Source organism: Canis aureus, chromosome 19 (genome assembly GCF_053574225.1).
Source record: "Canis aureus isolate CA01 chromosome 19, VMU_Caureus_v.1.0, whole genome shotgun sequence".
Classification (NCBI taxonomy): domain Eukaryota; kingdom Metazoa; phylum Chordata; class Mammalia; order Carnivora; family Canidae; genus Canis; species Canis aureus.
Window position 1 is genome coordinate 42,827,776 of NC_135629.1, and position 27,073 is coordinate 42,854,848.

Below are 27,073 nucleotides of genomic sequence, written 5' to 3' on the forward strand. Positions count from 1 at the left end.
GGCCCTGGGCTGAAGGTGGCGCTAAACCGCCGGGCCACCCGGGCTGCCCTCTATATTTTATTCTAAATCTTTTCATGATTTGCCTTTTATATTGAAGTCGTTAATCCATCTGGAATTGACTTTTCAATATGAAATAAGGATCCATTTTTACTTTCTCTCCAGATGGATAAGATAACCCACCTATAATAGTTTGGTGTTGATGTTGTTTCTGTTAATGGTATGTTTTGTTTGTGCATTCTAACTGCTGTATTATAGAAATGCAGTTGATTTTTTATCTGAAAAACTTGAAGAATTGTCATTAGTTGTATTATTCTGTAAATTATTTTGGGTTTTCTAAATAGACAATCACATTACCTGTAAATAACAACTGTCCTTTTCATTCCTTACATTTCTTCTTCTTCTTCTTCTTCTTCTTCTTCTTCTTCTTCTTCTTCTTCTTCTTCTTCTTCTTCTTCAGATTTATTTATTTATTTATTCAGAGAGAGAGAGAGAGAGAGAGAGAGAGAGGCAGAGACACAGGCAGAGGGAGAAGCAGGCTCCATGCAGGAAGCCTGACGCGGGACTCGATCCCAGGTCCCCAGGATCACACCCCGGGCTGCAGGCAGCGCTAAACTGTTGTGCCACCAGGGCTGCCCTTTTTTTTTTTTTTTTGTAAGATTTTATTATTTACTTATTTGATAGAAGGAAGAGAGGAGGAGCAGAGGGGGAGGGAGAGGGAGATAATCTCCAGCAGACTCCACACTGAGCACAGAGCTGGGCTCAATCTTATGACCTGAGGTCATGACCTGAGCAAACCAAGAGTTGGAGGCTTAACTGATTGAGCCACCCAGTAGCCCGTTACATGTTTTATTTCTTTCATTGTTTTATTTTGCTGGCGAGGATTCAAATACGATGTTGAATAGAAATGGTGATAGCAAATATTTTGTTTTATTTATAATTTCAAAAGAAATGCTTTATTTCACACTTATATATAATGTTTGCTCTAGGTCTTTATCAGATTAAAGAAGTTTTCTTCTATTCCTGATTTGTTAAAGGTTTTCTTCTTTCTTTTCTTTTTTTAAAATTAAGAATGGTTACTAAATTTTTTTTATTTTATTTTTTTAAACATTTTATTTATTTATTCATAGAGACAGAGAGAGAGAGAGGCAGAAACACAGGCAGCGGGAGAAGCAGGCTCCATGCAGGGAGCCCGACGTGGGACTCGATCCCAGGTCTCTGGGATCACACCCTGGACTGAAGGCGGCGCTAAAGCACTGAGCCACCAGGGCTGCCCTGAATTTTATTTTTTAAAAGATTTTTATTTATGAGAGAGAAGGAGAGAGAGCCAGCATGAGGGGCAGACGGAGAGAAAGAAGCAGACTCCCCACTGAGCAGGGAGCCTGCTGCAGGGCACAATCCCAGGACCTAAAGGTAGACACTCAACTGACTGAGTCACCCAGGTGCCCCTGGTTACTGAATTTTATTTTATTTTATTTATTTTATTTTTTATTTTTTTTAATTTTTATTTATTTATGATAGTCACACAGAGAGAGAGAGGGGCAGAGACACAGGCAGAGGGAGAGGCAGAGACACAGGCAGAGGGAGAAGCAGGCTCCATGCACCGGGAGCCTGATGTGAGATTCGATCCCAGGTCTCCAGGATCGTGCCCTGGGCCAAAGGCAGGCACTAAACCGCTGCGCCACCCAGGGATCCCTATTTTATTTTATTTATTTATTTTTTTAAGATTTTATTTATTTATTCATGAGAGAGACACAGGCAGAGAATAGGCAGAAGCAGGCTCCCTGAGGGGAACCCAATTCAGGACTTGATCCCAGGACCCTGGGATTACAACCTGAGCCAAATGCAGATGCACAACCACCCGGCCACCCAGGGATCCCCTGTATTAGCTTTCAATTGCTACTGTAACAAATTACTACAACCTTAGTAATGTACCCACAGCACATTTATTTTTTACAGTTCTGCACATCAGAAGTCCAGTATGGGTCTAATTAAACTGAAAACAGTGTTGGCAGGCCACATTCCATTCTGGAGGCTCTGGGAGAAAATCTATTTCCTGGTCATTTGGGTTACTAGCAGGATTCAGTTCCTAGAAGTTGTAGGACCACAGTCCCTGTTTTCTTGCTGGCTGTAAAATGAGAGAGGGTCATTCTCATCTTGCAGAGGCAGCCACGTTCCTTGGCTCATGGCCCTTTTCCTCCATTTTCAAAGCCAGCAACAGGCAGCTAGAGACTTTTTTTTTTTTTTTAAGATTTTATTAATTTATTCATGAGAGACACACAGAGAGAGGCAGAGACATAGGCAAAGGGAGAAGCAGGCTCCCACAGGGAGCCTGGGATCCCACAACCCTGGGATCATGACCCAAGCCAAAGGCAGTCTCTCAACCACTGAGCCATCAAAGTGCCCTGAGTCTTTTTTCTTTAGCATCTCTCTGACCAAGTCTTTTGCCTTCCTCTTCCATTTTTTAAAGGATTTGTGATTAGACTGGGCCCAGATAATCCAAGATAACCTCTCCCTCCCAAGGTCTTTTCCACACAAAGAAACATTCGCAGGTTCCAGGGATTAGGAAGTGGACATCTTTGGGGAGCTATTCTGCTTACCACACCATCATAATTTAATACAGTGAGTTACTTTAAAAAGTTTGCAATATTGAACTTTAACTTTCATTTCTGAAATAAATTCAACTTGACCCTGATTTTTATCTTTTTAGCAAATTGCTGGATTTTTTGTTCAGGATTATTCCATCTTTGTTCAAGAAGGAGAACAGCTTGTAACTTTTCCTTTCTTAGCTTACCCTTGATTGTCTGGGTCTGTCTGTCCATCTGTTCATCCTTCCTTTCTTTTTGAGGGAAAATTGACTACTGATTCATTTTTTTAATGGTTTTAGGACCAGACAGGTTTTCCATTTCTCATTGAGTCAGTTTTGCTAATTTTTATTGTCTTAGAAAGTTGTCCAAGTTGATCTAAATTTTCAAATTTGTTGGTATCAAACTGTTCTTTTTAGGTTAATTTTATAATCTTTGTAGTTTCCATGATCCATAATTCTGTCCCTCTTTTCCTTATTTGTATTTTCTTTACATTATTCATTTGTATCTTCTATTTTTTCCCCAGTTTGTCTTAAGTTGGTCAATAGATTTTTTTAAATAAAATAATTGTTGGCTTTGTGTATCTTCTCCATTGCATGCTTTCTCTTTCATTAATATTATATTCTGGTCTTTTTATTTATCTCTACTTTAGTTTTTAAGTTTGACATATCATCTGTTAATTTTGTCTTTTTTCCCCCTGTAACATAATTATGTGCATACATGCTTAAATTCCTAATTTCTGGGGCACCTGGTTAGGCTCAGTGGTTGAGTGTATGCCTTTGGCTCAGGTTGTGATCCTAGGGTCCTGGGATCAGAGTCCTGCAACAGGCTCCCCAGGGGGAGCCTGCTTCTCACTCTGCCTATGTCTCTGCCTCTCTCTCTCTGTGTCTCTCATGAATAAATAGGTAAAATTTAAAAAAAAATTCCTAACTTCCCTCTACTTACTGCTTTAGCTATATTCTACAATTTTGGTAGTTATTTCACTATTTTTCTCCAGTTTTATTAAGAAATAATTGATATAAATCACTGTACGAGTTTAAGGCACACAGCATGATGGTTTCATTTACATATATTGTGATTACCACAGTAGGTTCTGCTAACATTCATCTTCTCGTATAGATACAAAAAAGGAAAAAATTTTTTCCTAGTCATGAGAATCTAGCATTTACATTTCATTGTTCTTTAGTTCCAATTATTTTGAGACTGACATTATTTTTTTTTCTGACCAAGGAGTTATTTAGAAGCGTGCTTTTGAATATTAAAATGTTGTCCACCCCCCCACCCCCCACCCCCTGGCAGCCTGGGTGGCTCAGCAGTTTAGCACTGCATTCAGTCCAGGGCCTGATCCTGGAGACCTGGGATCGAGTCCCATGTCAGGCTCCCTGCATGGAGCCTGCTTCTCCCTCTGCCTGTGTCTCTGCCTCTCTCTCTCTGTGTTTCTCATGAATAAATAAAATCTTTAATAAATAAATAAAATGTTTCCCCCCTTAGCAATTTCTAACTTAATTGCATATTTGCAAAAAAAATAATTTTTTTGCATATTTGTCAGAGAGCATGACTTATGCATCATCAAATCATCTGAAATTTGTTGAAATTACTACATGCAAAAAAAAAAAAGAAAGAAAATTACCACATGCACATACATATGGTCCATTTTCATAAATATTCCACAAATGCACATTAGAAGGCTATGAGTGCTGTGTTGAGTGCAACACTTTATATATGTCTTTTTTTTTTTTAAGATTTTATTTATTTATTCATTAGAGACAGAGAGAGAGAGGCAGAGACACAGGCAGAGAGAGAAGCAGGCTCCATGCAGGAAGCCCAACTTGAGACTCGATCCCAGGACTCCAGGATCATGCCCTGGGCTGAAGGTAGACGCTCAACCACTGAGCCACCCAGGCATCCCTATATATGTCTATTAATTCAATCTTTTATTTTATTTTATTTTTTTTTATTTTTATTATTTTTTTTTTTACTTTTATTTATTTATGATAGTCACAGAGAGAGAGAGAGAGAGAGAGAGAGAGAGAGGCAGAGACACAGGCAGAGGGAGAAGCAGGCTCCATGCACCAGGAGCCCGACGTGGGATTCGATCCCGGGTCTCCAGGATCACGCCCTGGGCCAAAGGCAGGCACCAAACCGCTGCGCCACCCAGGGATCCCTAATTCAATCTTTTAAATTATGTTGTTCATATCTTCTGATTCTTGTATATAAGATCTATCCGTTATTTTGAGGTGTGTTAAAATCTCCACTATAGTGGGAAATTTATACATTTTTCTTATAGTTCTGTCAAATTTTATTTTGTTTTCTGCATTTTAAGGACATGTGATTATGTGCATACATGTTTAGAATTCTGAAGTCCTAGGGATCTGAACTTACCATTATTTAGTAACCTTCTGATGTTACCAGCTTTCTACTGATATATTAGCCTGACATGTTTTTCTATCCTTTTACATTTTTTTATGTTCTTGGTTTTAAGAATGTCTCAAAAATAGTATATGGTTGGATTTTGTTTCCTTGTCTATCTTACATTCTTTTTTAAAACTGGAGACTTTAATTTACACTTACTATAGTTACTGAAATATTTGCATTTATTTTTTACCATATTATTTGTTTTTTTTTTTATTTTTATTTATTTATTTTTTTTATGATAGTCACACAGAGAGAGAGAGAGGCAGAGACATAGGCAGAGGGAGAAGCAGGCTCCATGCACCGGGAGCCCAACGTGGGATTTGATCCTGGGTCTCCAGGATCACGCCCTGGGCCAAAGGCAGGCGCCAAACCGCTGCGCCACCCAGGGATCCCTACCATATTATTTGTAATTTCTATTTGTTTCACTATTGCTTTGTCTTTTTTCTATTCCATATGTTGATTTTTTTGTAATTTTATTTTTTCTCCTATGAACTTAGAAATTAAAGATCTCTTAGTAGTTACCTGAGATATTTTAACTCGGATACTTAAAATAATAAAGCTTAATCTATATTTTTACCCTCTTCCAAATAATACAAGAATGTTGGAAAATTTAACTCCAGTCATCACTCCATCCTTCCCACTCCAAATTATGATTTTTTAAAAATCCAAGATATTAGTTCTTTCTTGCATTATTTTATTAACCAAGAAATTATGTATTAGTACTTTATTACTTTTAGTTTTAACCACCTATTTACCAATTTCTTTGCTCATTGTTCCTTCTTGTATCAGAGAATATTTTCTGTTGGTGGTAAACTCCATATTTTTTTGTCTGAAATGTCTTGAATCAGATAGCCTGGTTCAAATCCTGACTCTACCTTTCCTTAGTCATGTGACTCTAAATAAGTACTTTAACCTCTGGGATCTTTGGTTTATTAATCTGTAAAACGGAGTTTCATCCTTTGCTGGGAGAGCCAAGGCTTGGAAGGAAGATGCAATAAGCAGCTCCTGAGATGAATTGTCTGGAAGGGTGCCAAGATCCAAAACACAACAAAACCAACCCTATAATCACTCCCCTGAGTGTTTGATACTCTCATAGGGAAGACAAGATTAACACATATTGAAAAGAAATTAATAATATTCCTGTGTACTTGAGGGTTAAGCGTATGGTTCTTTTGAGTCAGCATTTCAAGCCCAATGAAATGTTTGGCTCCTAGTAGATTATGAAGGAGTCCTCACAGAAGACAGGGCTTACCTGGATGTCAGTAGCTTATTAGCTGCTCAATCATCTAGTCTTGACAGAAAAATCCAATGTGAATTCTTTAGAGTTTCTAAAAGAAAAGGCATAAAAAGAAAAGGTTTTCAAAAGAGTAGCAAAGTAAGTATTCATTAAACACCTGGCACATACAGGGCCAAACACTATAAAATACTAAAGACAATAATTCTTCTGCCTACAATGAACTTAGAGTTGGGAAGATAGACTTAAGTAATGAAAGTCAGTTAACAAAGAAGTGTGGAAGAGAAAAGACAACTACAGAGTATATTACTACTCTATAGGAGGGTGCTGACTTGATACAAATAATATGTTATGGGGTTCAATTTGGTCATTGTTTTCTAGATTTTTCTTAACTTGCATTGAGGTATGCAGATTGAACATGATTAAAAATCAATTGTAATTATACTTTTTTTTCTCTAAGGTATTCCAGAGCCAAAGAGTGTAACAGATTAGTGTAAAACAGTTACAATAACCATTATTCTAAATGATACTACCATTCTTTTGTATATTGATTAAATCTAAAATAGCTTTCAAGTATATTGTGCCACATGTAGCTACATATTTGTAAGGTAGCTAATTTTTTAGTGCATGGCTATTAGTTTATATGTACTAGGTACTTTCTCAGACATTATCACATGTCATGTTTCCTAAATGCTAATATGTTGGTTGGATATATTTCTATCCTACAAAGAAGTAAATACATATTTAAACCACTAGATCCAAGTTTTTCATTTGTAGAGTAATACACACTGTTCTAAAAACTATCTTGTATTTTTAATTAATGGAAAGAAATTCATTTTAGTTAGAATAATTTGTTGATCTCTTAAAACTAAGCAGTAAATCACCATTAAAAACTGTATATAAACAGCTTTTAAATACCTAAATCATTTATCTTTCTTTTGTTCTTTCTTTCTTTCTTTTGTTTTTTGAGCGTGCACACAAGTGTGAGCGTGAGGAGGAGCAGAGGGAGAAAGAGAATCTTAAGTAGGCTCTGTGACTAATCATGTTTCTATTCTAATGCTAGAACGGACTTGCATGTATTTATGATTTTATGGTTAATATACAGTTATAGCAACAGGCAATTTTGGGTTCCTAGAGACCAAATAAAGAAAAATACATTTTTGGAATATGTAATACAGACCATTGCTCTATTCAAAAGTACACTAGGGGAGAAAAGAACAAATAGCTGTTAAGGATCATTGACAGGTGGGAATACATTCAAGATAGTGTTTAAATAATCAAGTAGATTGAGTAAGTATCTCACAAACTGTTGTGATTTACATGAGTCTTGTACTGGCAAGCTTGAACTTTAAAACATTTGATCCTGATATAACCCAGCCTTGCAGTATATTATTCACGTGTACTCCCAAACTGGCTCTCTGATATATACTTTCATATATCAGCAGATGACTATTAATTCCAGGCTATGGCTGCCAGGAATAGGCCTGACTCTGCCAAGGTGAGAGTTTTTATGGGAGTATACAATTTTTTTTGTGGGTAGAGATACAATTTCCCACACTGCCCCACTCACGCTCACACTTCCAACGTTGGCCTTGTTGCCACTCTGCCCCCGCTTGGCAAAGCAAGGAACTTTGAAGAGTCCTAGCACTAGAGGCCTAGAGCTTGCTTGTCTCTTCCAAATTGGCATGTCTTGGGCAGCCCAGGTGGCGCAGCGGTTTAGCGGTTTAGTGCTGCCTACAGCCCGGGGCGTCATCCTGGAGACCAGGGATAGAGTCCCACGTCAGGCTCCCTGCATGGAGCCTGCTTCTCCCTCTGCCTGTGTCTCTGCCTCTCTCTCTCTCTCTCTCATGAATAAATAAATAAATAAATAAAAAATCTTAAAAAAAAAAACCACAAAAACAAAACCAAATTGGCATGTCTTGAGGAGTGCAGCCAGTCCTCTGATAATCCTCATGAGGAGAGAAGAGATTTGGTTACGGAGGAGTGGAATGGGAAGAGGCAAGAGTAAGTGGGTAGGAGTGGCTTTCCCATTCATCTCCAGGTTTGGGTTCAAGGAAGAATGACCATTTCCCTCTTTCCTAGAGCTTTCGCCAGGTTCCCATATGAGGTAGCAGAGCCTTGGCCTGGGTACATTAGAAAAAAGAAAAAAAAAGAAAAGAAAATAAAAGATACATCCAGTGGCACTTTAGAGTATCTCACTATTGATTGTATTGCTTTTGTGTGTGTCAGTTCTAGAAACTGTCTTGCCAATATATTACCTTAAAAATGTTTACAAAGAGTAGTTTGGAGATTGTGCTCAAGAGATCAACTCTTCAGCTTTTGGCCTTTTATCTCCCCTAAGGCAAGAGATGCCCGAATCAACTTTGTTTCAAAGTCACTAAAGGCTACTCTGGGGTCCCATGAAATGGGGTGGTGTGGGTCAACAGGAAGCAGTAATGGCAGGAGCAATTATGAAGTTTTTTTATGGTTTTCGGCACTCTAGGTAGGAATGAATGCCTCTTATGTTTCACCTTAAGACTTTCTCACTTCATACACATTTGCAGGAAGCTTATGTAACAAAGTAGGAGACAGCCAATATCCAATAATGCTAAAGACCAAATTATTCCACAGCTTTGCTCAAGAGGCCAGGCCCAAGAATATGTTTGGAGGATGCATTCTCTTTGACTTTAAAATATGTGCACAAGAAACCCTAGTACAATAACGGATGAGGGCATTTAGTAGTATTCAATCTTCCAACTTTCATTTCATGAAAAGTAACCATGCCCAGTGTCACATACTAGAAAGTGGCAGGGCTAGTAGAGACAGCTCTTAACCACTGCTCTAAAATGTCTGATTAACTGCTGACATTTAGTCAAAGTTTAGAGCTTTACAGATATTCTCTCTTTTAATCCTTACAACAGTAAGAGGTCCCATCCACATTACAATGAGAAAAAAAGCACAGAGAAATTATGTAACATTCATGGTCCTTAAAGAAGCCATCAAGGGAGACTTGAACCTAGGGAATCAGATGGGCCCTGTACCTAGATTCTATGCCTAAAGGCAACAGAACCCCCCCCTCCCCCGCCAAAAAGAAAAAAATCCCCAAATGAAAAACAATGATGATAAAATGCTAATAGACACTGCAGGCGGAGGCATATGTGCATGCACACACGCAATATACACTTACAGGATATAAAAAATAGCTAGTAAAGGACGTCTGCTCACTTAGATCACATTTCAGTAATCAGGACACATACTGTCTTGGTTTAGGCTGCTGTAACAGAATACCATGTAGACTGGGTGGCTATAAACAACTGAAATTTATTTCGGACAGTTCTGGAGGCTGGAAATCCGAGAGCAGGGTGCAGGCAAGACTGAGATCTGGTGGGAGAGCTCTTCTGGAGCGTAGCCCGCCCTTTTCTCTAGGTCTCTTCCTCAAAGGGGTCTCTTTTATAAGGGCACTAATCCCATTCAGGAGGGCTCCACCCTCATGACTTAATCACCCTAAGGCCCTACCTTCTAATACCCGGGAGGTAAGGATTTTTAACCTAAACCGGGTGGGTGGGAGGCACACAAACATCCAGGCCGCAACACAGACTAATATGCCACTGTTGGCTGGTAAAATCCTCTTTAAAATTATAGTGACCCCCCCCCCACCTCCGTCCCCAAGCTGATCCTGTGGACTCCCAGTTTCGAAACGATCAATTGCTATAAACACCTTAAACGTCCTGAGCGTTTAGCAAGAAGGCCTTAGGCATTCTTGTTTCTCCTTCCAAAGATAACTAAAAACCGTAGCCCTTTCGGGTTGTCCTATTTACTCTCACCTCATTTTCGCAGGAGAGGGATTCACAGCCTTCCGACAAGGACGTCTGCTCCCAGGCCTTAGGAGCCCCGCGGAAGGCCGGCGCCCGGCAGCCTTGGGGGGGGGGGGGGGCGGGGCGGGGGCACTAGACCCAGAGGGAGGCGGGGGAGGAGGGGGAGGCGGGGGCGTCCCGGCGGTTCCCCGGCCGGGCCCGGTCTCCGTACCTGCCGAGGGGGGAGAGACAGCGAGGAGTCGAAATAAAGAGGGGCGGCCGCGGCACCTCCGAGCTCCGAGGCCCGGGACGCCGCTGCCCGCCGGGAGGGTAGAGTCCCCGCGGGCTCGGGCCGCTCCCCGACGGCGCCTGCCCGCGGCCCCCGGCCGCCCCGGTGGGCCCGACGGAGGGGTCCCGCGCTCATTGTTCCGGGAGGCGGCGGGCGGACTCGGGCCAGCCGACTCGCCCCCGCCTGGGGTCGCCCGGCAGCTGCGGGAGCGCCGACTGGCGGCGGACGCGCGGCCCGTGCGTGTCCCTTTAAGGGGCCGGGCCTGTGCGGCGGAGGGGCTGGCGGGGTGCGCGTCGCTCCCCGTGTGAGTGTGTGGGGGAGAGAGCGGCGGGCGGGCGGGCGCCGGAGGGAGGGAGGGAGGGAACCAGCGAGCGAGCGAGCGAGCGACGCGGGCCGCCCCTGCCGCCGCCGCCGCCGCGGTCGGACCAGCGGCCTCCTCCCCTCCCCTCCCCTCCCCTCCCCTCCCGCGCGCGTCGCCCTGCCGCGGGGAGGGGGCTCGCGTCGCCGCCTCCAGCCGCTCCCGATGAAGCAGCTGCCGCCGCAGCCACCTCCGAAAATGGGGGATTTCTACGACCCCGAGCACCCGACCCCTGAGTAAGTATCTGCTCCGCGGCCCCCCGCGGCCGCCCTCGGCCCGAGCCCGGAGCCCCGAGGGTGGCGCGTCCTGACGGGCGGCGGCGCGGGCCGGCGCGAGGAGTAACGGGCCCGCGGTGGACTCGCGCGGGCGGCGTGAGGAGCAGGCCCGCGCCGCCGCCGCCGCCGCTTCGCCCGGGCCGCGGCCGGTCGGCGGTTGGGCCCGGCGTTGGCGCGGCCGCTCGCGTCGCAGCGGCGGTTGGGCCGGGCCGGTGGGGGAGGGGCGGCCACGGCCTCCGCCGCCGCCGCCGCCGCCGCGTCCGCACCGACCCGGCCCGCCCGAGGCTCGGCCGGCTCCTCCGGCTCCCCGCGGCCCGCGGAGCCCGCACCGCAGGCGAAGGGGCCGAAGCGGAGGAGCCGCTGGTGTCGGAGTTAGCGAGACGGCACCGGCGAGGGTAGGCCGCGAATCCCCGGGCTCGGGTGGAAGCCCGGCCCGTCGCCCGGCCTGTCGCCCGGCTTCCCGGCGACGGCGGCTCGGACCGGAAGGGCCTAGCGTGCCTCCCTCAGCCCGGGGCCGCGTTGGGTCCGCGCTGCACTCTCGGGTTTGATTTTTTTTTTTTTTTTTCTTTTTTCTTTTCTCCTGGAACTCGATCCTGGCCTCGTAGTGCTTCCGGCTTCAGATTCTGCACCTTTGGCACTTCGGTTTTGTAATGGTGGCGAGGTTTGTGTGGCCCCGATGTTGAGGTGACACCGGGTTTGTTTTAACGCCTGAAAATGAAAGCCTTCGGAGGGGCAGACGTTCTCTTCCAGATTGTGGGATTTGCACACTTTCGGACACTACTTCCTTGGTAACAGGAACCTTTTACCCTAAATGGATGACTTTCTACTTCTCATACTTACTTAAAAATCAAGGATCGTTTGAGGATTCTCTAAAGAGACAGCATTCTAGAAAAGTGAAATAGAGTTTTTCCCGGTAGTATTTTTTTCAGCCTTGGACATTTTTTTTTTTCTTCTTTCTTTCTTTTTTCTTTTTCTTTTTCTTTTTTTTTTCTTTTTTCTTTTTTTAACATTTCTGTGGAGAGAGCTGTATCTGCTACTGTATCTGCTACCTCCGAGAGCTTCCACTCCAGAGCCTGGATTCACTTCTTTCTCTATGCCCTCACAAGACTATTGTTTTAAAAAACTATTCTGAAACTCCATTTGCTGGTGTTGGTTGAAGTCTAGACCTACGAATACACGACTCATTTCAAACTTAACGGTTGGTAGGGATTTCAGATGAAACTGTCACTTTTTATGAGCAGAATGATTCCAAGGATTTGCTCTTTTGATACATTTTATCTTAGCTCTGCTAGTGCTCTTTTTTTTTTTTTTTTTTTTTTTAAGCCCTTTGGCAAAGCTTTTCAACTTGGTCCAGAAATATCTGGATCTTTTTTGATAGTTATCAGATTCAGTTGCAAGACAGAAGGATTCCGTTGGGGTATTGATGGTTGTTTCCGCACACAAAGAGAAATAATTATTCTACCTTTGTAGACAAAACCTGACTCTTATTTTTGATGTAAGTTCTCTCAACATGGCTTTATCCTTTCATAGGTTCTTTGCTTTTAAGTTTACATTACCTTGATTAGATTGTTTTTTATTTACTGCACAATCATCAGTGCAGTTAGAAAGCTCATGTTGTGTAGGGTTTTGATGAGAGACTTGGAGAACCTCAGACAATTCTGTATCCTGATCCAATGAACATTGAACAGTTGTCCTGTACAAAATAACAAGCTAGCCCCCTGGCTGGACTAAGTGCTTGCATATGGTTCTTTTTACCAGGTTGTGTGGTGAAGTCCAGAGCCTTAAGGATCACACTTCTTGGGGAAAACATAATTTTTCATATTGTGGGAAAATGGACTCAGAAGTGCATCTTTGATGGGACGGAGTGGGGAGGAATTAAGAATGCTTGTTTTACACAAGGTCTTGAAGTTATTTCTACTGCTTTTCTGTCACCACTGCTTTGCATTTCTAAGTGACTAAGTTCCAAAGTATGTGTGTGTGTGTTGTGTGTATATTAACCTGCATGGAGTATAGAATTATGAAATATTTTCTGATAATACTGTAAGAACTAGAAGGAATTTAGTAGGCATCCTGGACAACATCACCAGTTTTTCAATGCAGAAACTGAAGCCAAGAGAAATGAAGTGACAGGAGACACTCTGAGGTACTATGTAGATGCTAGTCATTATACTACTGGAGAAGGAAAAGCAGTACAGTGTTTAAAGGATTTAAAGAACTTGGATTTCAGAGTCAGACATCCCAAGGTTTGAACACTAGTTGAACCTTGGACAAGTGTCTTCTTCATCTCTCTAAGCCTGGGTTTTCCAAACATCTTGGAAATAGGGATTATGATGGTAGCAACCTCATAGGGCTTTGGGGGAGGATTGAATGAGAATGGGTGAAAAGCACTTGGCGCAGAATGTAGCATATATAAATGCTTCTAGCTGGAGTCATCAGGGAAAACTTAAGAGGTAGGCTTTTAAGTGAAGCTTGGAAAGATTAGGTGGGCTTGAGAGGGCGACCAGACTGGGGGAAAGAATGACCAAGTGCCCTTTTAGACTTAGGTACTTTGGAATGGTTCTTAGACACATGAAGAAATTGAGGCACGAAACATAAATTCAGTTTGATTGAAGTAACAGTTTGAACCTGATGTTCTGTTTGTCTTGTACTCACTCTTTTAATGAGTCACAGCTGTGAGACCTGGCTTTTTTTTCCTGTGGCATATAGGATTGTGTTTCAGGTGAAAATAGCTGTAATCACCTGAGTATCTGTGCATTAGGTGTCTGCTACTGGGGCCAGGTGTTGAGGACACTGCAAATTAGATCCAGTTAAAGTCTTTAAGGAACTCTTCTAATGAGAGAAGTACTTAACAGCCATAGAAGTGCTGTTCTTGGAACATATGCACGTCTATTTTGTGGCAAACATAGTTGCACTAGAGGTAAGTGGTGTACAAAATAAAGAAAATTTGCCCTTCAGGGTGGTACTCCTAGTAATGGGTAGTAATGCATAATATAGAATGTTCAAAGGTACGTGCTTTGAAAAATGGAGCAAGGTAAGGGGGATCCAGAATTTCTGGGGATGATGTGACAATTTAAAATAGACTGAGTGAACCTTTCTGAGAATGATATTTAGACTTACATATAGATATAAAGACTTAAAGGGGAGGGAGTTAGCCATTTTAATATCTGAGGTGAAAGCTTTCCAAGTAGAGGGAATAGTTCCAAGGTGCCGAGGCAGACCTAGTGAATTCTGCCTGTTATGGCTAAAATGGAATGAACAAAAAAGAGCAATAAATAGTAACTTGGGTAGGGATGGGGTGCAGATTTCACAGTGCTTTGTAGAGTCATTATAAGGACCTTGCTCAGAGTTTTCAACAGAGGGTGACATGATACTCTTTTAGCTTCAGAAGGATCACCTTCTGTGCAGGGGAGGACAGAAGAAGCAGGGAGACTTAAAAGGAAATTAACAATCTGGGAGAGAGTTGCTGGTGACTTGTAAAGGTGTTAACCAGGAAATGGTGAGAAATGATTGGATTCTGGATATACACTGAAGAATAAACCAATATGATTTGTTGATAGGTCAAATTGCCATGTAAGAGGAGCCAAGGAGAAGTCCAAGGTTTTTTGTCTGAGTAATTAGAAACGTGGAGTTGCCATCAACCAAGGTAGTAGGTATGACTGTGACAAGAGCAAGTTTGAGAAATAGATTAGGAGTTCAGTTTTAGACATGGTTAAATTTGAGATGCTTGTTAGACATTGAGGTTAAATTGATATCTAATTCAATCCTCTGGAGTTCAGGGGAAAGGTCTGGACTAGAGATATATTTTATGGTCATCATCTTAGTATTACAACCACATCACTGGAAGAGATCACCAAGGGAGCCTGTGTAGAAAGAGATAAGAACTTGGGAGTGGTCCCTTTAAATTACAGTATTAAGAGGCTTTTATTATAGTGTGCAGTGTAGGGGTCTTAACATGGGTGGTATCCATAAACTTAGAGGGGAAAATAACTTCACTATTCTCTAATTGTAAGTTAGCATTTCTTTTAATTACCAATGTAAATAGCAAACTATAGTACTACTAACAGTAATTGTGATTTTACTATTAGTACAAGTCAAATATTTTTTATAATATGCTGTGCTTGTAGATATCTCAAAATATTATTTATGTGTATCATTACATCAAAATTATAGTACAGAAGAGATCTACCACCACATTGTTAAGCATATGTATTACTGTATCACACATTTGGTATTTTTGTCCTCGATATAATTGGTCTCATTTGTAATCTTTGTATTTTATGCATTTAAAAATATTAAGCTGAGAAGAAATCCACAGGCTTCATCAGAATGTCAAAAATTTTTTGTCCAAAGTGCGCGCGCGCGCGCGCGCACACACACACACACACACACACACACACACAAGTTAAATCCTGGGCTCTGTAGCTAGGGTTTAGAATCTCACCTCTTTTTTACTTAATAGCTTTATGAACCTGAGCAGGTTTTGTAATTACGATGTGCTTTTGTGTCATTATTTATAAAGTGGGGATCATAATAGTATTTTCTGCAAAGAGTTTTATGAGGATTTAAGAATTAGGACCGTGTTAGCTCTTTTATTATTAGTATTGGTTGGAAAGCTGCAGTTAGAAGAGTACAAGGCACCATGATAGGAAAGGCAGTGAATTTGGCCAAAATAAAGTTTATTGACTGGGAAAAAATATTTGTACATATTCTAATAAAATATAAAGCAGTGATGTTAGTCGAGTTCTCATAAAATTCTCATAATTCACCTTAGTTACAGTGTATGAAGCCAACTAAGAGAAAATACTGCTGGGAGGGTTTCCTGACTAGAAAGCATAATGGACTATCCTAGTATTTAAGAGAGAGTATACCTTTCCAGTATTCATATTTCTCTTTGCTCTTTTCTAGATTTCAGGCCGAGCATTCCTCTACTGACACATTATGTCTTTAGAAAGGTATCAAGCAACTGTTGATACGTTGTGTTTTACTAAGAAACCTTTAAACTGCCAAGACATACTTTTACATGTAAGATTATCTATCAGTCATACCTACTTAGTTTCCTCAGTGGAACTTTGGTATTCCCAAAGCCACTTTTTACTGTACTGACTAATTGATTTACTCTATTCCTTTTTTAAAAAATTGAAATGTATTATAGTGTACTCTTTGACAGATTTATAATTTTTCTTGACTTGATAATTGATGGTATTCTGTGAGTATTGTCAGTTTTTGCAGAGAAGCTAGAATAGTCATATGTGAGATGGTAAAGGATGACTAGCCTAGGTTACAGAATCAAAAGGTGACCAGCATCCAGCTTAATTTCTGCTAATTTTTCCAGAGTACTGTAGAGTACCTTATTTTGTAATGCACTAAGAGCTATTGTAAGGCCCTGAGAGACCATTCATATTAGAAACTGAACCATTACATCTGGAGTCACCAAACATTAGGTTTAGAATCCTTCCTTCCTTTGAGAGAGCCAGGGGTGGGGAGCCAGAGTAGGAGCAGGGGAGGCATTTTATTTTGAAAAAATAACTTGCAGAGAATTTGCAAGAATAGTATAATAGAATGTCCACAATACTATTTATCCACATTAACGACTTAATTGAAATTTTGTCACATTTGGTTTATCTTTCTATATATAAAAAAAATACATCTTTTATTTTTGAATCAAGTTGCAGACATCAACTTTACCCCTTTACCCCTAAATATTTCATAGTATTACCTAAGAGAAGGCATTCTCTTGGATAACCAACGTATAATAATCAAATTCAGGCAATTTAACATTTGTAACGGTACTGTTAACTCTTAGACTGTCATATTTAAATTTTGCCAGTTGTCTCAAAAATGTCCTCTTTTTGGTCTAGGATTACACGTTGCATTTAATTGTGATGTCTCTTAGACCTCTTTAGTCCCTGAGGATAGAGCTTTAAATTCAAGTGTTGGATCATTACTTTACTATTGTCTTTGGATTTACCACAATTGTGATATTTTAAGAATAATAAGTGTCTGGTAGTATGTTTTAAATGGTTTCTTTTTTTAATTACCAAAACAATAAATGCTTATTGCAGAAGGGTAAGATAATGCAGATATTTATAGAATTAAAAGTAATCCACCCTTAACATCTTTTCCCTGCTCTACCTCTCTAAATCCCACATCCAAGAGGGTAACTACTACTAACAATTTAGTGTAGACCTTCCAGAACTTTTCCTTTTTTATTTTTATATAAGTGGAGTCATACTACATATATCATTCTACCTTTTTTCTATAAATTGTGTTCTCTGCATATTTGCATATATATATATATTATATGAGGTACTCATCTTTTTTAACAGACACTATTGAGTTGCTTTATTTTCTTAAGGTGTCTGGTTGTCATGTTAAACAGTTTAAACAGACCTTAGGACATGTGCTGTGTGGAAGGTGTCTCTTTACAAATATGTTTCCACACAGGGTGAGTATATTTGGTAATTTATGATTGTGTTTTCACGATTTTGTTTGGACTTTGACTCCTGTACTTTTTTTTCCTTTTAAAAATATATTGTATATGTATTTATTTCTGTTTGTCCTGTCAGGTGGATTAAGTAGATTTTTTTTTTTTTTTTTTTTTTAAGATTTTAAGTAATTTCTACACCCAACATGGGGCTTGAACTTACAACCCAGAGATCAAGACTCAATCACATGCTCCATTGACTGAGCCAGTCAGGCACCCTGGATTAAGTAGTTTTTATTCCTGCCCTACTTTGATTAGTTGCTTAGTTATTTTGAAAAGAAAACTCAAGGCATTTAAGTATAGTTTTTTTGAAAATACTTGGTTTGACGCTGGCCGACAAGCTGGCCAAGTGAAAATTCAATAGGTTTGTTGTTTTTCATAATAAGATCTATATTTGGAAGTTTACTTTCATGAATTCAGATGGGAAGCAGTTTACCTTATGTAACTTTTGGTTATTATATGCTAGTAAAATTGTTGTATTTGAGTCTTTTAGGTTTGGAATTCAAGTGTAATGTATTTTTTTAAAAAGGTTTTATTTATTATTTGAGAGAGATAGTGACAGAAATACCAAGAGACAACAGGAGCAGAAGGAGAGGGAAAAGCAGGCTCCCTACCGGGCACAGAGCCCAGTGCTGGACTCCATTTCAGGACCCTGGGGTCATGACCTGAGCTGAAGGCAGATATCCAACCGACTAAGCCACCCAGGCACCACCCCTCAAGTATAATGTATTTTAATTTGATAGTTTTGGGTTTTTTAAATCAAACTTGTGGTTACTTTAGTGTCTTTTCCAGCTAAGTGAATATATTGGTCATTGAGCTGGAAGTTTAAAGTTGGTCTAAATTCTTGTAGATGCTTTTTATTTTAGAGTGCTTTTTCTGTCAGATGCTAACATCTCACAAGTGAAAAATATCCTTGGGATGGTGTGGGAGTTGATAGGAGTGTGATCATGTTGGCAGGCTGCTGGGAGGTCTGCATACTGGGAGCATTGCTTATGGGCTTGCAAGATCCTGGAGCAAGTGGTGGTTTCTGACAGTAGCTCTTCCTGCTGCCCACTTCCTACCATATGCATTTAAATCGTCTCTTTGGGAAGGGTTGGTTGCATAGTAATCACCAATATTTGCTTCATGATTAGCTCACGGAGTAACTTGTACTTTGAGTCTTTGATATTTGGCCTCTTAGTGAATAGTTATTAATTACATACTGTCTACTGTAGTAGGCAGATGATGTCAAGCTTAAAATTTTTATGAATTTTGTGTGAATGTAAAGTAGAGCTAACATTGTTTTTCATAAATTATGTATTTGGCTGCAGGGCGCCCCCCCCCCCTTTTTTTTTTTAAAGATTTTATTTATTCATGAGAGACAGAGAGGCAGAGACACAGGCAGAGAAAGAAGCAGGCTCCATGCAGGGAGCCCGATGTGGGACTCGATCCCGGGACTCCAGGATCACGCCCTGGGCCGAAGGCAGGCGCCCAACTGCTGAGCCACCCAGGCGTCCCTGCAGACCCTTTTTATGGAAGTCCATTTATTCTGATCCTGGAGCACACACAGATTTTCTAAACTTACTTGGTTAAAGATCTACCTCTTCCATTATTTTATATCTGTATCAACTCTAAAACACAAGCTACACGTTTTATGGTACTGCTTTTTTTTTTTTTTAAGATTTTATTTATTTGCTTATGAGAGATAGACACAGACAGAGGGAGAAGCGCTGCCTTATGGTACTGCTTCTGTGCTAAAAATTAACTATAGAGAGATGTTTTATTGTACCTCAACAAAATTCGTTTTGTTAGAAATAGGTGAATATGTACTACTGAAGTTTTCACCAAGACAACCTTAGCAGGTACACTCTTTAGGTTAAATTTACCATGTCCATTAAGAAATAAAAACCAGTTGCCGGAATCATGAAAAATATAGTCTTTCTGGCATATTGATAGCAATTTGTCTAAGAAAGTAATGTTAATAACTGAATATCAACACATTGAAACAATGGTAGTTAAATATAAAATCGTTCTCCCCATTTATAATGTTGTTTATGTCATTAGAGAGACAGACTACCAAGAAATACTTGATGTCCATCTATCTTTCTTTGACTACTTTTCTTATTTATTAGAGAAGATAATGATAGTGTTAGAAGATAAAAAATTGGGACAGGAATTGGAACCTGGCTGTGATAGGACATTTTTTTTTTGTCTGTGCATATAATATATGATAGCTGTAAAATTTGTTACCTCTGTGCTTTTGTGAAATGTACCTGTTGCTTAAAACTTTTATTTCCATCATTACTATTTTTCCACATTATTATTTTATATGATATATTTGCATGCATGTGTATTTTTATAATTCTCCAACTTCTAAAATCCCTTAGGTGGTTACTAATATGAAGTATTGAAGAATGGCTAACCATTTCCTTGGACCCTGTCTGTCTGAGCATTTATCCATCATCATCTTGCACCATTTAAACTTGTTTGGTTCTGGGATCCCTGGGTGGCGCAGCGGTTTGGCGCCTGCCTTTGGCTCGGGGCACGATCCTGGAGGCCTGGGATCGAATCCCACGTAGGGCTCCCTGCATGGAGCCTGCTTCTCCCTCTGCCTGTGTATCTGCCTCTCTGTCTCTCTCTGTGTGACTATCATGAATAAATAAATAAAATCTTTAAAAAAAAAAAAAAAACTTGTTTGGTTCTATATATTGCTAGGACCTAAGGGATTTTGTCCCATGTACTAGCAAATCCAAGGAACACGATGAATATTTTATAGAGCCTTATTCTTTTAGATGGAGGAATCCCAGTCACTAGCAGTTGGGTACATAGTAGTATGTGCTTAAGAAATGTTTAAGTTGACTTGATCCTTCTTAACTGTCATTTTGATTTTTTGATAGTGAATAGCAGCATTAATAATTATTGGCATCTATCATAAGACATTCTTAAATATTACATTAGGATAGAGAAAGAGAATTGAGTGATATGAATTGGGCTAATGAATGTGATTGGTGCTGAGAAAAGTTTTTATGCTGCTTCTGTTGGTCCTTCTGGAGACAAACTGAAGAAAATTGGAGACCTCATAATGGTGGTCTGAGAGAGAACATGAGTGCTTCCTAAGGTAGGAAGTATTTTGTGCTAGACCAGTTTTCCCCCAGTGCTAGACCAGTTTTTAGTTGCTTTGTATTTGTGTTTTTTCCAGAATCCTCTTTAAATTATACCTGTTCACCCTTGTTAATTGTCTTTCTGTTCAGATCCTTCAATCAGTAGCTTCATTTATCTCTTTATGGATATTAAGGGCCAAAAGGAAGTAAGGCAAATACAGATGCAGTGGTAAATCAAGGGATGTTTGGAGGTATACCATAAGGCTGTGACACTGAAAAATGGTAGAAAACTTGATATTCTAAAATTGAGGCTTTTGTTCTCTAGGTAGCTGATGCTTTTTATACCTAGGAAACGTAAAAAAACTTACATGCTAAACCTTAAACTCTATGAAGCAATTATAAAATTATATTCAACGTTTTTTTTTTCATAATCAAAACTTTTAAACCTGATGTTAAGAAAAACTAGCTGAATTGAACTTTTGACTAATCAATTAACATTTGTTGAATTCCTACCTTGTGATAAGGATACAGAAGTAAGTACAGGGAGCTATAGCAGGGGCACTTATCCCAGACTGGTGGAGTAGAGGGGTGGGGAGTCAGGGAGGGCTGCCCGGAGGATGTATACTTAGGCTAAAAGAATGGGAGTTAGGCAGAAAGGGTGGATGGAGGATACTCAAGGGCCACACTGAAGGGTAGGGTACATAGGGAAAATTGTCCCTATGTCCATTTCCAGTTAGATTCCCCTGTATTTGCTCCAGTGTGAATTGCTGAGCAGCATAAGACGTATTTCATGGAGGAAGGCCTTATTACTTTACCTAATGACTTCTCATTCCTGTGGCTTCCCACTTTCTTTCCTCTCAATCATTACCATGGTTTACCATGGCTGTGATTTATAGGGAATGGAAGATAGTGCCTCTGATTTTATGAATAAGGGAGGAAAAGAAGACCCAGAGAAGTTCAAGCTATGCTCACTAGCTAGTTTAGTGACAGTACCACAACCTGAGCCAAGGGTCTTTTGAGTACCCAATTTGTGAAAGACTGCCTTAAAAAAAAAAAAAAAGTGGGGTGGGGGTGGGGCAGAGGAAGAGAATCTCAAGTAGGCCCCATGCCCAGCATGGAGCCCTAGGAGGAGCTCTTTTTCATGACCCTGAGATCATGACCTGAGCTGAAATCAAGAGGCAGGCACTTAACCAACTGAGCCACTCGAGTGGCCCAGGACTAACTTTTTAATGATACTAAGGAATAACATGATAGCTGCCATTTATAATCAGCTGGATTCCTGTATTCTGAGTTAACTTGTTTTCCTAGGGATCTTCTGGATTAGTTTTGAGTTGCTTACAATAGTTTAATTTGGAGGATGCAGAGAAAACTCTTTTCTCTGACTTTGCATATATGTATGCTAGAGGATTAGATGGCTGAACATCATTGCAGCAAAAGCTACCCTGGATGTGTGGAGCATCCAGATCTGCTCCTTTGGCCAGATACCTTAAATAGTCTGAAATCTTCATTGGAAATGAACTTCTAGGAATTTTTGATCCCATATGAGACTCCAGCCTTGTTTTGTTGTCATTCCATATATTAAGGAAAACCAGGAGAGGTACATAGGTAGATAACTTGCCTTTTGTTAGGAGGGCTAATGTTTATTTTTGCTTTAATTCATGTCCTGCATAAAATTGCATTGCTGCTTGTGTTCCTTCTGTCTTACCGGTTCATGTTCTGTCCACATGATGAAGTAGTTCTAGTTCAAGGGTTCTAATCCTGGATTTTGGACAAATGGACAGAGCTCACAAGTAATAGTGAACATAATGTGTGAGAGCATAAGATGCCAGAGACATCACTCCTCCATACTGATACTAGGGAATCAAAGTAGTTGTAGATTAATAGGAAAGGCTATGTAATCATGGTTACTTTGAAATAAACTTGTACCTAACTTGCTTGGATGTCTGTAGATATTTTTCCTATTTGAATTGTTTGGGAAATGAGATCATTATTGCTCTAACTTGTTCTAAGTTGAACATCAAGACCCTAACTTAATGATTCTCTGATTCGGAAATTTATATTACTCAATGTTAATTTATTTTTTATTTTAAGTTTTTTTTTTTTAAGATTTATTTACTTATTTATGATAGAGAAAGAGAGAGAGAGAGAGAGAGGCAGAGACACAGGAGGAGGGAGAAGCAGGCTCCATGCCTGGAGCCCGACGTGGGATTCGATCCCGGGACTCCAGGATCGTGCCCTGGGCCAAAGGCAGGCGCCAAACCGCTGAGCCACCCAGGGATCCCCTCAATGTTAATTTAAAAACCAATGCTTGAGGGTGCCTGGGTGGCTCAGTTGCTTAAGCATAAGACTCGATTTTGATTCAGGTCATGATCTCAGGGTCATCAGAATTGAGCCCTGTGTCTGGCTTGCACTGGGCATGGAACCTGCTTAAGATTCTTCCCCTACTTCTTCCTCAAGCTCCTGTCTCAGAAAACAACAACCAACAACAATGCTTAAGTCTTGGAGATGAATAGTAAAAAATAAACAAATAAAATGGGTTGGTTAACTATGGCCTACAGGCCAAATCTGACCGACCACCTGTTTTGTACCTATGAGCTAAGAGTGGTTTTTACATTTTTTAATGGTGGGGGATAAAATCAGAAGAAGACTACTTCATGACATGAAAATTATATGAAATTGAAATTTCACTACTCATAAGTGAAGTTTTAGTGGAACACAAACCAAACAAAAATAAAAACTAATGCTTATTTTTATAGTATTATAGAAGTAGAAAGAAGATGTAAAAGATTGATGAATGCTTAAATTGAGCCTAGTTCATACTTTGAAATTTCTTGGTTAGTAAATTTCCTAATTTTTTTGTCTTCATCAAAAGAAAGTTTGATGAATGTTACAACATTGTTTTGTCTCATTGAAGTTTTCAGGTTGGTTATGGTTTAAACCTAGGTTTAAAATGAACTTTTTTTGAGCCTATCAATGAATAACATACTTTGATTTTTGTAATAGGTATCGTGTAGGGTGGGGGTTGGCAAACTAGCCAATGGGTCAGACCCAGCGTGCTTGGATGTTTTAGTATAGCCTGTGAATTAAGTATGATTTTATATCCTTTAAATGGTTAAAAAAATTGAAAGAATAGTATTTTGTGACATGTGAAAGTGATATGACATTGAAGTTTTTGTGTCTGTAGATAGTTACTGGAGCACAGACATATTTATTGTATATGGCTGCTTTCACACAAAAACATTGGTGTTGAGTAGTTCTAACAGAGACTGCATGGCCTGGAAGCCTGAAATATTTATTTTGTGGCTCTTTATAGAAAAGAAATTTGCTTGTGCTTGCCCCAGGGCACTGATGAAAAATATATTGTCTAATTTCCAAGATTGCTTATGTACAGTTTTAAAATGTGTTAAATTTTCAGGAAGGCATGGTGCAAAGTTTCATGCTTTTTAGAGTTTCTTGGTAAGAAGCTCACTGTACCCCAGTCTGGCATTTGGTGAATCTCACAGTTACATTAGAATAATTACTTCTATTTTATTGACTTTTAAGAAAGGAGCTTAAGCTTTCAGGCTGTTTTTCTCTATCAGAAAGTAAAATTAAATGTAAACAATGGGTTGAAAGGGCTCCTGGAGAATTAAGAAAATGAAAAGGGGATGCTGAAGGTAACAGGAACGGAAAGGCAGGAAGTAGCTGCCCATCCTAGGGCTGGAGGAAAAAGGGAAGAGGATGTGGTTCCCACAACCCAGGACCTTAAAGTAGAGGCCCTCTGGAGCTGAGACCTCTGAGGAAGGGGTATGTGACAACTGGTGCTGGTGTCTGAGGGGTTGCAGTCAGACTGGTCTGGGATTGTGGGGTGTGGGGGGGAGGGCGGGGAGGTGGAAACTGGAATCACCAGGGTGAACTGTATTGGTAGGTCAGTATGTGTAGGAACTGCGACCAACAGGAAGGAACAGATTCCCTCCTAGTCTTCCAGCCTTTTAGTCTTCTGGCTAGCACATGCTATTTGTGCCATAGCACATGCTATTTGTGCCAAAGGAAAAAGTAGTTTACAGGGTCTTAATCATACTGTCACAAACAAGAGAGTGTAGAAAGTGTATGCTGGGAGCTGAAGGAAAGTATCTTAATAAAGGACTGGTGGTCTAAACATACTGAAATATTTCTCTAAGCTCTAGATAGGAAATGATTCTAGTGTATTTTCAGGAATCTGGGAAGGTAAAAAAATCCAAAAGGAAGATTTTTGGATGAGCATTGTGAAGTGTCTGGAGACCTTTCTTCTTCTTCCTTTTTTTTTTTTTTTTTAGTTCATAATGTTTCCTATATGATAATGTTTCCTATGCATTCTTTTGGAGGAATTGTTTTAAGGTGAGATCCTGGCTTTTGTTTACCTTGTATCCAACAGACCAATTAGAGTAAAAGATTGAGAAGTGAAGAATATCTGAACTATGTTAGATAGCAGTAAAACCCCAATATATAAAAAGTGGGGACTTTATATGTTTCATTTTGGATTTTCTACTATCCAACAGGAGAAAAATAAATCCAGTTATCAGTTATTTAGGAAATAAGGGGTTCCAAATAGGAGAAAGCAAATTTGAACTTCTAGTTCCTTTTTTTAAAAAATATTTTATTTATTCATGAGAGACACACACAGAGAGACAGACAGAGACACAGGCAGAGGGAGAACCAGGCTCCATGCAGGGAGCCTGATGTGGAACTCGATCCCAGACTCCAGGATCACACCCTGGGCCAAAGGCAGATACTCAACCACGGAGGCACCCAGGGATCCCTCTTCTAGTTCTTTTTAAACTACCTGCTAGTCTGTCATGGATTGATATATTTTAAACATACACTAAAATTAAGTCCTAGAAAAATGAAGTGAAAAGCTAGACATTCAGAATCCAGTACCACTGGTTAAACAGTTACGTGTATTCATTGTGGTAGTAGTTATGTGAATCTATGTATGGAATAATTTTGCCTAGAACTACATGCACACGTAAATGAATATGAATGCAGGTTGAGAAGAATGGTGAAAAGTGAATTAGGTCTAGTCTGGTTAATAGTAATGTACCAATGTGAATTTCCTAGTTTTGATATTGGACTCCAGCTATATGAGATGTCACCAGCGGAAGGGGCTGGGTGAGGTGTACAGAGACTCTTTGTACTATTTTTGCAACTTCCTGTCAATCTGTAATTATTTCAAAATAAAAAGCTTAAAAAACTATAAGCCCACTGATTACTGATCAAGGTCAAATTGCTATAAAAGTTTGCAAACTCTAGTCTCAATTTCTGTACTTGTGGATATGTAACATAATTAGCCAATTGGCGCTGGCCAAAAGACTACAGATAAGTGTTAACTCCCTTTTCCTTCTGCAGTTACTCTGTATTTTTACCATTTTCTTCAATCTCTCTCTACCTTTCATCTTCTACCTCTACTTCTGTACTCATTTGTTCAAAAAATTTTTTTTAAATATTTTATTTATTCATGAGTGACACACAGAGAGGCAGAGACATAGAGGGAGAAGCAGGTTCCATTTAGGGAGCCCGATGTGGGACTCGATCCCGGAACCGCGGGACCACACCCTGAGCTGAAGGCAGATGTTCAACTGCTGAGCCACCCAGGTGTCCCTGTTCAAAATTTTTTATTGTGCACCTTTTTAGTGCCAAGACCTGGGGATATAAAAATGAGCAAAGTCCTCACTATTTATGCTTATTTTCTAGAAGTGGAGACTTTTTAAAATTGAGGTATAATCGATACACAATATCTTTTAGGTATTTCATAGTGATTCATATATTTATACATTATGAGTAAAGACTGCTGCTAGTGAAAGAATCTTACAAATATGTAATTCATATTGCTTACAGTTCCCATATATTGAGTACTATGTGCCAGGCATTATATGGAGGATTTTAAATAGATACTCTCCTTTGATCCTCTCTTTGAAGTAAATATAGTACTACTATTTCAGTTTTATAGATAAACTCTCTGGCCACTATTTTTCTTAAGTGTTAAAAAGTACTGCAGTTGATATTCAAATCCAGGTTGACTGACTTTCAGGGTTTTGCTTTAACCTTTTATACTAAAATGCCTCTCCATCTTGTATTTTGAAAACACATAATGGGAGGAGTAAAGGGATAGGGGCATGCCTTTTAGTTGGTAGGCACTAGAAAGGCCCTAGAGTGGAAAACTTATGCTAAACTATGTAGGTTTTTCTTTTTCTTTTCTTTTTTTCTTTTCTTTTCTTTTTTTCTCTTTTCTTTTCTTTCTTTCTTTAAGATTTTATCTATTTAAGATTTTATTTATTAGAGTGAACCAAGTGAGCAGGGGGGAAGGGGAACGGAGGGGGAGGGGCAAGCAGATTCTGCTGAGTGTGGAGCCTGAGTGGGTCTTGATCACAGGACCCTGAGCCAGAACCAAGAGTTGGATGCGCAATGGACTGAGCTGCCCAGGCATTCTTACATCTTTTTCATCATACTAGTTACGGTGTTTACAAGTGTCCATTTTGGTTTTCAGTGCTCTCATCAGTATAGATGTAGATATGAAAACCAACTGCCTACTTTGACTCTTCTTTACGATATTAGCTGTTGTTGGGGT

At 40.1% G+C, this 27,073-nt stretch overlaps 1 protein-coding gene across 1 annotated transcript; it reads right to left on the reverse strand.

Moving 5' to 3' along the window:
- Window positions 1–1,924: 1,924 nt before the first annotated feature.
- LOC144291097 (uncharacterized) lies at window positions 1,925–22,216 on the reverse strand. The gene is made up of 5 exons (XM_077860842.1): window positions 22,196–22,216; window positions 10,237–11,107; window positions 10,035–10,126; window positions 6,250–6,325; window positions 1,925–2,125 (listed from the first exon to the last, which is right to left on the reverse strand). Exons 1-4 carry the CDS (start codon window positions 22,214–22,216, stop codon window positions 6,317–6,319), a joined length of 993 nt encoding a protein of 330 aa, XP_077716968.1. The 3' UTR covers window positions 1,925–2,125; window positions 6,250–6,316.
- Window positions 22,217–27,073: the final 4,857 nt, after the last annotated feature.

What these genes read in the sequence shown, in the direction of transcription:
- LOC144291097 (XM_077860842.1), bottom strand. Translation starts at nt 22,216, where the DNA reads ATGTGGACAGAACATGAACCG. An exon ending in TGTGGACAGAACATGAACCG is followed by an intron (nt 11,108 to 22,195) that starts GTAAGACAGAAG and finishes CTGCGACGCGAG; the next exon opens with CGGCCGCGCCAACGCCGGGC. An exon ending in TGTCTCTCCCCCCTCGGCAG is followed by an intron (nt 10,127 to 10,236) that starts GTACGGAGACCG and finishes CCCCCCCCCAAG; the next exon opens with GCTGCCGGGCGCCGGCCTTC.